This window comes from Sminthopsis crassicaudata, chromosome 4 (assembly GCF_048593235.1).
Source record: "Sminthopsis crassicaudata isolate SCR6 chromosome 4, ASM4859323v1, whole genome shotgun sequence".
In the NCBI taxonomy this organism is placed as follows: domain Eukaryota; kingdom Metazoa; phylum Chordata; class Mammalia; order Dasyuromorphia; family Dasyuridae; genus Sminthopsis; species Sminthopsis crassicaudata.
The window spans coordinates 295,574,562-295,585,418 of NC_133620.1; the positions used below are offsets into that span (position 1 = coordinate 295,574,562).

Consider the following 10,857-nt stretch of genomic DNA (forward strand, 5'->3'; position numbering starts at 1 on the left):
ACAACCTCTCCCCCATAATGTTTTACTAACCCCCAAGTCAGAGAAAACACATATACTTTTGGCTTTAAAAAATTATTCTCCCTTTTGCTTAGATCCATAGCAACTCTCCCACCTCCCAAGAGACCACTTTCCCCCCCATCCAGAAGAGGTTCTATAGAGGCAGTGACAGATATACATATGGAAGGTAAGGGTTCTCTCTCTTCCCAATTATCCCCTCACTTCCCCCCCAAAATAACCCCCAATATAGATAACAAACATAGCCTGCTGTTATAGGGAGCCACTGCAGCTTAAAATTAATGCCCAGCTTCAATCAAAAATTGTGTACAATGCTTTTATGCCTAGAGGGACATATAGAACCCCAATTAGAATGGGGAGCATGATCTTGCCCTCATTTCCCCCAGCATTTCTTTTCTCTTCTTCTACTCTCCCTCCCTAGCAGGATTGGTTATCATAATCTTCATCCTTCATCCCTTTGAGCCGAAGCCTGGCGAAGTCCTCAAACACAATGTCATCATCTGTGCCATAGCTGGGAAAGGAAGTGAGGGAGGGCATGAGATAGAGAGGCTCCAGATTTCCCCACCACCCCAACCAAAAGAGAGAAGCAAAAGTACTGGTGCCACAGATGACACGGAGATTTAGCAGTGACAGGGTTGAGCTGCTGGGCAGCCTCTTCACTAAGCCAGGTATTGTTGAGGCCTCATCCCTCCGAATCTTCTTCTCCCGTTACCCCCACCCATTAATAGAGAGGGCAGGGAATTGATGCTGTAGCAGGTTAGAGGAAAGTAGACTTAAAGCAAAAAGGAGTCCTCTTCCTTTTCCATGGAGGTAGGGGGAGGAGGGGTAAAGGCAGAGGTCTTCCTTACTTGGTCTCAAATTCGATGAGATTGGTATCCACTGCATCATTTATCTCAGGGGCAGCTAAAAGGAAAAGAAGGGGGTGAACAGTTAGTTGATGGGCCTAGAGAAGAATGAACTCCTCTTTATAGCTCTTTCCTATTCTATACCTTTAAAGGTTCCCCCCCCCCCCAAATGACTTGAGCAGGTGCAAGACTCACCTGATTGAGGTTTGGAATGAGTGGAGTGGTCATGAGGCTTGGGATGCATTAGAACAAAGGGAAGCTCCACTGAAACATCCCTAGAGAGAAAAACACCATGAGGGAAAAAGACAGGCAGCCAGAGACAACGAAAAAAACCCAAACAAACAGAAGACCAATACTCACCCTCCCCGAGACACAACCAGCTTCACTTTGACCCTATAGGACACAAGGATGCCTAGTACCTCCTTGTTCGCGCCTTCCTTTACTCTGCAAGGGGGAAGATGTTCAGTCTAGGGGTAAGAACTAGAGCACAGATAAATGCCAACCTGATGGACTGGCCCCTTCCCCATCCCCACCTCAGACCTCTAGCTCTCCTATAGGCCTCAAGGGTGCCTAATGCAGACTATGAGGAGAGCTTCAGTGGACTTGGAGTCTTGAGTTAACCACATGTAAACTTGGAACTGAAAGCATCTTCCATTTAATTCAACTATTTAGTGTGATAGAGCACCAAGGCCAAGAAAATAGGGAATCAACAGGAAGTGGGCATCAGTTCTGGTTGTGTGACTTACTCATCTACAACCCTGGGCAAATGGATTCATTTCTCAGGGGCTGAAATATCTAAGGTCCCTTCCAATCATAAACTGACTCATGAAATGACTTTCCTAAATTACAAATCTTGGATTAGAAGCCAGGTATCAAATTTTCACTCTTAAAAACCTTTTCACTGAACTGCAGCAATTTTTATCAAGAGGCTAATAAGAAATGTGGCCTCAGCTCTGTTCCCAAGCAGATTGAAGGCAAGAAAAAAGAGGAGGAGAAAAAAAGGAAATAAGAACTAGCTAAGAATATATAAGAGGCATGACAAACAGGATTCCTCCTGCCCACTTGCATAGTACTGGAGGCCAGATTGGTATCTTCATGTTTGAGCTTCCCATCCAAGGCAAGTCCTCGTTTCTCCCTATTTTCACTGAGCAGTGGAGTTATGTTATACACCTTGCAGAATGTGGAACTGGGAGAAACCTGGTCACTGAAAAGAGAAGAAGTGGTTACTTAGTAAGGGATGTTGGGGCTGGAAGGAAGAGCACAAGTTAACCCTAGCTCTTAGAACTCCAAACTGCTACCAAAATTTATTTAATACTAGTCAGCACTCTTTAATGAATAGTAGTTACAAGGGAAGAATATATCTGAAAGAACTTTCTAGAAATTAGTTACCTTGTGAGTCCCTTATCATTGAAAATATTCAAAGCAGAGACTATATGGATGACTTAAGACTATATTGTTCCTTGTCCCCCCCTTTTTTTTTTCTCTTTTTTTCTTTTTCTGAGGCTGGGGTTAAATGACTTGCCCAGGGTCACACAGCTAGGAAGTGTTAAGTGTCTGAGACCAGATTTGAACCTAGATCCTCCTGAATTTAGGGCTGGTGTTCTATCACTGTGCCGCCTAGCTGCCCCCTCCTTGTCCCTTTCTTTATCCACCCAGACTGAGAATTCTTTTTTGGTCCTTGCCATCACCTTGCCATCAGCCTTTACCCCCAAGAATCAGGCTACTATTACTTACTCTTGTTCTATCAGAGCCACTGGACATTTATATTGGGCAGTGCTGAAGAGGCAGATATCAGCATATTGTCTCACTTGGTGGAGAAAAGGTGAATCACCAGCAAAAAGCACCAGGCAAAGAATGGGAATGACAGACAGGAAAAGAAGTTGGGTCATAGTACCCCCACCCCAAAAAGGGGAGATAGCTTATAATCTCCCACTCCCACAATCCTCCCTCTACTTCTTTTCAATCCAGATTTATCTTTAATCCATGTCTCCCAAATTCTTTGTTTCTTTGAGCCATTACCCTTATTATAACCCAGTCTCCCCTTTATCTCCCACATTCTGGTCCACCTCTATCAAGACACATGAATCCTTTTATAGCCTCAGTACTCCCTAGTTTGTCCCAGTCAGGGTCTTCCTCACTGCCCTTCCATTCCAGTCTTCCACAATTCCTATTCCATAGCCCTTATTTTTCACTTCATACCAGAAACTTTGATCTTCTTGACAGTCTTGGTGGAGTTGTTGGTGACATGGACATTAACGCTAAGTGGTTCCCCATGATAATATAGCTAGGAGATGGGAAGGGGAGAAGAACCCATTAGTTTGTCAAAACTGTCAAACTCTAATCACTGTTCTGCACTATATTTGATGAATCTGTTATTTTATCTGTAATGGGCAATTTCCTCCTTCAAAGGAATAGAACAAGACTGTCTCCATATTTTCTCAGTTTATGTCCATCATTCTTTGTTCCGCCATTAGTCCAATCCCATTTGTGGTAGGCCTTATCCAGTTGAAATAAGAATAGGTAGCATCTATGTACTGCCTACTACATGCCAGGCATTGTGCTAAATGCTTTACAAATATTGTCTTCTTTTCCATCCTGTCATTTATCCCCTAGCTCCCAAAAGTTCCTTATTATGATCAGGGATCTCCCCTCTTCTCCTTACCTCTTTGTCCAGTGAGGCCTCAAGATGGAGGGATCGGTCAGACATGAGGAAGTGTCGAGCGGTTTCAGCAGTGGGCTGGGGACCTGGCGTCTCTGGAGCAAACTGCACTTTCCTAATCACCAGCCGCACAGAATTCCTAGGCCAGGAAATTAGGGGTGGGATAAGTGGTACTGTTAGTAATCATTCCTAGATACCATCTCTCCCCAACCTGACTGGTAAATCGGTCAACAAACATTTATTAAACACTTACAATGTGCCAGACACTGTGCTAAAAGTTTGGGGGACATAAAGAAAAGTAAATTATCATCCCTTCTCTCAAGGAGCTTAAAGTCTAAAGAGGGAAACCATAAGCAAACAAGTAGATACAAACAAGCCTTATATAAGATAAGTTGGAAATAATCAACAAAAGGAAGACATTCAACAGGCCTGAGTCATTTCCATCCTTACTTGCATTTCAGAAAGAACAGATTGGGAAATGACAAGGGGTAAATGGTATTAGTCTCCTCACCTCTTGTGGATTTTTTCTTCCAATGTTTTTGCACAGAAGGCTCGAATCTCAAAGTCTACTCCGCAGGCCTCAATGGGAAGAGGCAGAAACTAGAGTTAGTTTTCTGCATAGTATCTCAACCACTGGCCCTCCCTCAACCTGCCTCCTAATCCTATGTTAAAGGATGTTACCTCTCAGCATCTTCCCATTCCTCCATCCATATCTTGCCTATCAGATTCTTCAATCACAATTTAGTCTGCTTTCTCATCCTCAAACTCCCCAACCCCTACCTCTCAAATCTAATATCAACAAGTATAATTATCTTCTTTCTCAGTCTATACTACTTAAAAACATCATCTACTTCCTTTTATAGTTCATTTCCCAACACTAGCTTTCAGATCTAGGTCAATGTCCTTTTACCCTGCTCATCTCCCTCCCTCTGTCCCCACCCTACTTCCCTTTACCTTCCCTGTATCCTCAGGTCCAGGTTGCAGTGTGACAGAACAGGGCAGGTTCTGTGGAATCTGGGAGAGTGGGAGGAAGGAGGCAAGTTTCCCCTGACCCTCTCCTCCCCCAAGAAAAAAAAATCCTTCCCCAAGGAAGGATAATCCCTTCTTTGAAAAAACACACACAAAAAAAAATATGATAGAGGAAGAGCTGGGAGAACTCCATCCAGATGGAAAAATTTGGCCTGGACTTTTCACTTAATGTAGAGAATTCCTGGGAAAGAAACCAATTCTATTGATGTATCTGCTCTTCAAGTTATAGTCAAGAGTTGCCTGAAGCACAAAGAGAGACTTTGCCTCAAAGGCAGGTTTTGAATCCAGGTCTTCTCAACTCCAAGGCCAGTTCTCTATGCACTGTTCAAACTGCCTTTTTAAACAAGAGTAATTTCCTCCCTACTTAGGGAGGAAAGCCATCTAAGGATTTCCTGAAAGCTGGCAGGCAGAGTACTGACTCAGACAATATTTGTGTGTCAATTTTATTATCCCTAGATAGCCTTAGTTATTTCTGTTATGTCTAGATCCCAAATCTGCTAATAATGAGGTAACCTAAGCTTCCCAAACACACACTGACAGGTCCCATATCATCCAGAGGAGGGAATCCTAAGGAACTTGCCGTAGAGGGGATCAGACTGATTCTGACAGGGAAGAAGGTGTTGAAGGGATAGAGGTAAAAAAGAAAAAATCTCACTGTGAAGGAGAAAGGGTGAGCATGCTGGCCCAGCTTCCTCAGCAGTCGTTCTTGAAGGCGAGTGGTGGTTTGGGGTGGGTCAGGGATGGGGGGAAAAGCTTGATATGTGGCAGCAAACAGGTCCTTTCGGAATGACAAGCCCAAAACATCCAGGTCCTCACGACCATATCGGAAGGCACAAGTCAAGGTCACATATACTTTGAGTGGTTGGGGAGAAAGGGAAAAAGATGTCATGAAGAAATCCTCCCTTCCTCCTAAAAAGCTCATTTAAAATTTTCTTAGTTAGCAATACTGTCTGACATTTGATATTTTCTTCATTTCTTTTTTGTTAAACACCTGAAAAACCCCATACCCTTGTCACTCTGTTCCATTATTAATTCTACTAAGGAGTCCCCTCTACTTGTACTCTCTCTGGCATCTAGTTAGAACCCCCCCCATCCTTGATGTCCCTTACCTTTTCGGTCTTTCAGATAGTCTGGGTCCACCAGCACTACTCCATCTGTAAAGGAGATCTACAATGTAACCTTAGATCCTGCCTGGTCAAAATCTGTACCTTACCTTGGCACTTACGGATGTCAGAAGGAAACATAACATACTGACGCAGTCCCCTAAGAGTTTTCTGTTTCTCTGTGTCCAGAGCCAGTGAAAGCTTTTGCCTTTCCACTCACCCACAGGATCCACTCGATCCAGGTGATCCACAAAGTCCCTCTTGCCTAAATACACTGTTAGCTGGCAGAGAAGCAAAGGGAATAAGAAGTAAGGTATTGAGATCAAGTCAGAAAGTAAGCCCTCAAGCTCAAAGTATCCTCTTTCTAGATCTGGGTACCAAGAAGGAATTCACCTCCCATGTCCAATCTTCCCTACACCGCTATTTCTTATAGAAACCTCCAAATTCCCTCCCTGCTCTCCCATAGCTGCCTAGTAGCCTTGACTCCAAACAAGACTCTTCCTGAGAAAGAAGACTTTAAGGATATACTACTCTCCAAGGAGGCCAATCAGAATGGCTCCTGGCCTGCCTCTCTCCTAACTAGGGGTCCTGGGATGAGGGTAAACAGATTATAGCCCAGATATCTAGGGTTCTCCCTTCCCCTTCTTGATCTCAGAGACCAAAACATCTGCCTCTCCTAACATCTGCCCTCAGTCCCTGGGATATATACAAGCATGCATGTTGCTATGGTGGCAAGAAGGGAGGAGAAGTCAACTCTTAGATATGACAGGAAGTGGAGAGCTGGGGGAGGGGTTGGGGAATCTTTATAGGAAAATAAGCCTATTGAAAGGAGATTGGGAAAGAGCAGGAAATTTTGAGCCAAAGGGGCCTTACCTTGCAGTTAGGACTGGACTTCTTGAAGACCCTACCAAAACAAAGGGAAGAATATGATCATGTTCAGAGAGCCAAAGGACTCCCTTACCCTACTCTAGGATGCTGCCCCTTATGCCAATTCACTATCCTTTTCACCTTCCCAAGAAACCCAGATCCCCAAGGAGGCCCCAATCTTGAACCAGAAATTAATGGGATTTGGAAGATCATTACTTTGGCAATCATTCAGCCTCACTGGGTTCCCTTCTAGCTCTGTTGTTTCCCATGAATCCTTTCCTGAGTGTGAAGGAATTGGGAGGGGGGAGAGTTTTGTTCCTCTAATATGACAGCTATAAATAATTGTCAGAACGATGGGATAAGGCCCCTGCCATCTTTCCCTCCCCAATCCTAACCTCATATGGTCTTTATCAACCCTCATGGGGGAGGTAAGACTTCAAGGGCATATTTTTTGGTTTCAAAAATCACTATCTAGACCTAAACACTCCAAAATCACATTTGCTTTCTTCTTTTCAGAGGTTGACTCACTCTTAATGGTACAAAGAAGGGGCTATAAAATTTCAATCTATTGCCCAGCCATTTTCCTCATCTGCATCATCTGCCTAAGGGAAAGCAGACATCCTCTTGATATAGTACACTATGGCATCTTCTGAAATCAGATTGCTGTGACAACAACCCTATAAGATAGATACTATGGGAGGTAGTATTCCCAGGTTAAAGAGCAGGAAAATGAAGCTGAGAGGGTCATAATTTTGCCTACAGTCATATGTGTAGTCAGTTTTGAAAACACAATCCAAATTTAGTCTTTTTGACTGCAAGTCCATTATATTGCCCAACTGTGTTTCAATTTGTGAATTGATTATCTAGGTATGTTCCTATTCCACTTACAATTTTCTAGGTCGCCTTTTAAGCTTCACCCTGGGATTGAGGATAGGATGTCTTTGAGATCCCAACATGACATCATTTAGGGATTATTTTTCATAGCAACTGCTCAAGGATCTGCTCCTTCTCTAGATGAGACATTCCATGCTTACCCCTCAGACACTCATGTTTCACATCAATGCCTTTTGAATAAAACTAATTTCAATATGCCAATCAACAACTAGATGGTACAGAGTACCAGGCCTGGAATCAGGAAGATCTACATACAAATCTGGCCTCACATTTACTACCTGTAAGTAGTCATTTAACCCCATTTGCTTCAGTTTTCTCATCTATAACAATGAGCTGAAAAAGGAAATGGCAAACTCCAGTATCTTTGCTAAGAAAATTCCAAATGGAGTCACAAAGAATTGAACAAATGCTAGACACCAAAATGAAAAGTTGTCATAAAAGATCTGTTCTGATATTTCCCCTCAAGGGGGTAGTTATGCTTTTTTGTTTGTTTATCTGCCCTCTTCCCTGGCTCCCCATTCCAAATTACACTAAGGGAGAGAAGTAGCATGGTGTATTTGGGAAAAACAAAAACAAAACCTTTTTTTTTAGCGGTAAAGGTCTTTTCTTTAAATCCTAAGCTTATTATGTAATATATATGGATATATAGATAATGAATAAATTACTGTGTTTGTTTCCTTTTCTGTAAAAGGGGGAATCAAATTATATCTCAAATATTACATCTTTAAATTCTATAGATCTGTCATCTTAGAGGTCCCAGAATGGTATGTACTGTGATATTGGTCACTGGCCCTTGCCCAAGAGAGAATTTTGATCCATCCTTGAGAGAAGGCACTATTTATTCTTCATTTGTGATTTTGTATCCATAAGCACTGAGCACAGTGCTTTATGATAACATATAAGAGCTTAATAAATATGTATTTGTTCAGTAGAGCTGTTGAATGTGGCTAATTGTCCCAATCTAGAGAGGAGTTCATGTGTGTGGAGAGTGAAGATAACTGAGGGAGCTCAAGGGAGTTGCCCAGAGGGGAGGGCCAGCAGGAGCAGGTGCTTCCCCCCCCCATTTCCTGCTATTCTCTCCATTTCCTGTGGCTCAAAGAAGGGGTAGTGGTGTGTGATAAACAGTGCCATGTCAGCAATCCCCTACTTACTCCACTCCCCCCCAAAAATCCAAGTCAGAACAGAAAAAAGGGGACAGTCTCAAGTCAACCACTTCCTTTTTTTCCTTTGGAATTCTAATCCACCCATATCTCACAGATTGCCCTTGTGAACTGTTTCTCCCCTTAACCCAAACATTCATCTTTGGAGTAAGAAACCTAGCTTCCCACTTTCTACTAATAAAGGTTTCACTGAAATTTGCAAGAGAGAAGACAAGTCAGGCTGTCAGAACAGACTCTCAGTCTTTCCAGGGTTTTTTTGTTTTTGTTTTTTGCCTCTCTCCCCACTTCCTACCAGAAACCAGCCTTAGGCCCCTGAGTGGGTATTGGGTCACAATAGGAAGTAGATTTTACTGGAGTCCAAAAAACAGAAGTTGGAGGATATGGAGAGTACAAGGGGCCTTGACTTAAAATTAAGTGAGCTGAGGGTATGCTAAAGGCAAATAGTGCTAGAATAGGAGACAGAAGCATGTTAGGGTGGGTTCTCAGTAGCATCAATCAACTCTTAGTCCCTCCTATGTACTCTTCTCCAAAAGCTGTTGCCTTTCGAAATCCTTGGGGGTTGAAGATAAAATATGGGTATCACAGGCTAGGATGCAGGTAGAGGGCACTCTTCCAGGGCGGGGGACTACAGTACAGCCCACTTCCTGTTTGTTTGGTACGAGATGGAGGGAGGGGGGCTGTTTCTCCCCAATGGGTTTAGGCTTCCCTCTCCAAGCACTGTTCCTGGGGGTAATAGGCCACCTGCTGCTCCTCTCTGAGTCCCAGCATCTCAACCACAAGACAGCTCAGGCCCCACCCACCCCACCCCCCGCCCCTTTTTCTCCCTCAGGAATGCAGACTCCAGGCCCCGAATTCTCTTTCGTTTTAGTATGTCATGCACGCTGATTCTATCCACCTCATATCCCCATGGACCCACAAGCCCGCTCCTTCCAGGCCCCCTGCCCCCACTCCCATTTTCATTCCGCAGACGTCTGATCCCAGCTCTCTTTCCCATGCTGTCTGTCCAGAGAGTACGTAGGCACCCGTGTTACAAAACCTGGTTCTAAGCAATGCATCCCTTTTGCAGACCCCATCCCACTTACCTAGTCCCTGCTTTCTCCCCCATGATGCGCGTAGCAATGCTCCCGGCTAATAGCTCACAGCTTCCCTCGCCCGCTGCTTGGCCCAGCTCCTCCCCGCCACCACTGCGCAAGCTCCTCACCACCTCTCTCCCCTATCCATCCCAGTTAACCCGGGTCCGACGCGTCAGCGGGGATAGAGGTGGGGACTCTACCCCTCCCTCTTTTGGGCCGAATCTCCAATTCTCCAAGGCGACTGGCCGGCGAAGCGCAACCCACCTCCCAGCCAACTGCTAATTGGTGCTTCCTCAGCAACAGCTCTGGAGAGCTCTCTGCTACTCGGCCCCTCCTCTCTCCCAAACTCTCCGCATTTCCAGACAGCGATTTGATTCCCAGTTAAAAAGAGAAGCTTCGCCCCTTCTTCTCCATCCTTGCCTCGCTAGACTAGCCTGCGTATTCTCTTCGTGTTTAGGCTCACAAGCCCAGTAGCGGAATAGATATTTTTCCCTTCTCTCCCTCTTTTTCGTTCCTTGGATATGAGTGATCGCTGAATCAGGGTCTGGAGAATGTACACATCTTGTACACTGAACCCTCCTGCGTCTGAGCCACTGAAAACGAGTATCTCCCCCAGGACTAGCAGTCCCCTTTTAGCGCGGTTCTCACGATACCTCACCATACACTGTCTCTGCACTCTTTACTCCTCCATTCTCAGCTATTTCTTCCCACCTTCCTCTACCATATTCATCCATCCCGCCCTCATTTTCATTCACTAATTGAATCATAGAAAATTTATTTAACAAACCAGTAGAAAGTCAGTTGTAGTTAGGGGAAAGACCCGTGAATGTGGAATCGAGGCTTTGGTTTGCAATTCGTGTTCGTCTCTGCGTTAAGGGAATCCCTGAAGCTCTCATTTATAAAACAAAGCTAATGTCTGTTCGCATTGCCTTATTCACAATAAGAAAGTGCTTTGTAAACCTTTCACAATACGAATTCCAATTATACAAAATGGCTGTAGTTTTGTGTGTGTGTGTGTTTTTCCTGAACCCATTTACCAATTGACGCCAATACAATTTAGCACCTAATTATATAGTGTGGTCTCCACACTGCGTCTCTTTATAGCATGGCATAGTGGGAACAGTGAACAGTGCTGCATTTTGGGTGGGAGAGAAGACCTGGACTCCAAACCAGCCTCTAGCACTGTGACCATGGACACTCTCAAAACCCTCT

The 10,857-nt window shown here is 44.2% G+C and overlaps 1 protein-coding gene across 1 annotated transcript; it reads right to left on the reverse strand.

Annotated features, from left to right (window-relative positions):
* Positions 1 to 56: 56 nt before the first annotated feature.
* ARRB2 (arrestin beta 2) lies at positions 57 to 9,819 on the reverse strand. The gene is made up of 15 exons (XM_074311699.1): positions 9,655 to 9,819; positions 6,525 to 6,555; positions 5,872 to 5,932; positions 5,658 to 5,702; positions 5,204 to 5,400; positions 4,474 to 4,533; positions 4,031 to 4,098; positions 3,523 to 3,658; positions 3,060 to 3,144; positions 2,595 to 2,667; positions 1,927 to 2,064; positions 1,221 to 1,304; positions 1,056 to 1,135; positions 864 to 918; positions 57 to 526 (listed from the first exon to the last, which is right to left on the reverse strand). Exons 1-15 carry the CDS (start codon positions 9,675 to 9,677, stop codon positions 433 to 435), a joined length of 1,230 nt encoding a protein of 409 aa, XP_074167800.1. The 5' UTR covers positions 9,678 to 9,819; the 3' UTR covers positions 57 to 432.
* Between the last annotated feature and the right edge of the window lie 1,038 nt (positions 9,820 to 10,857).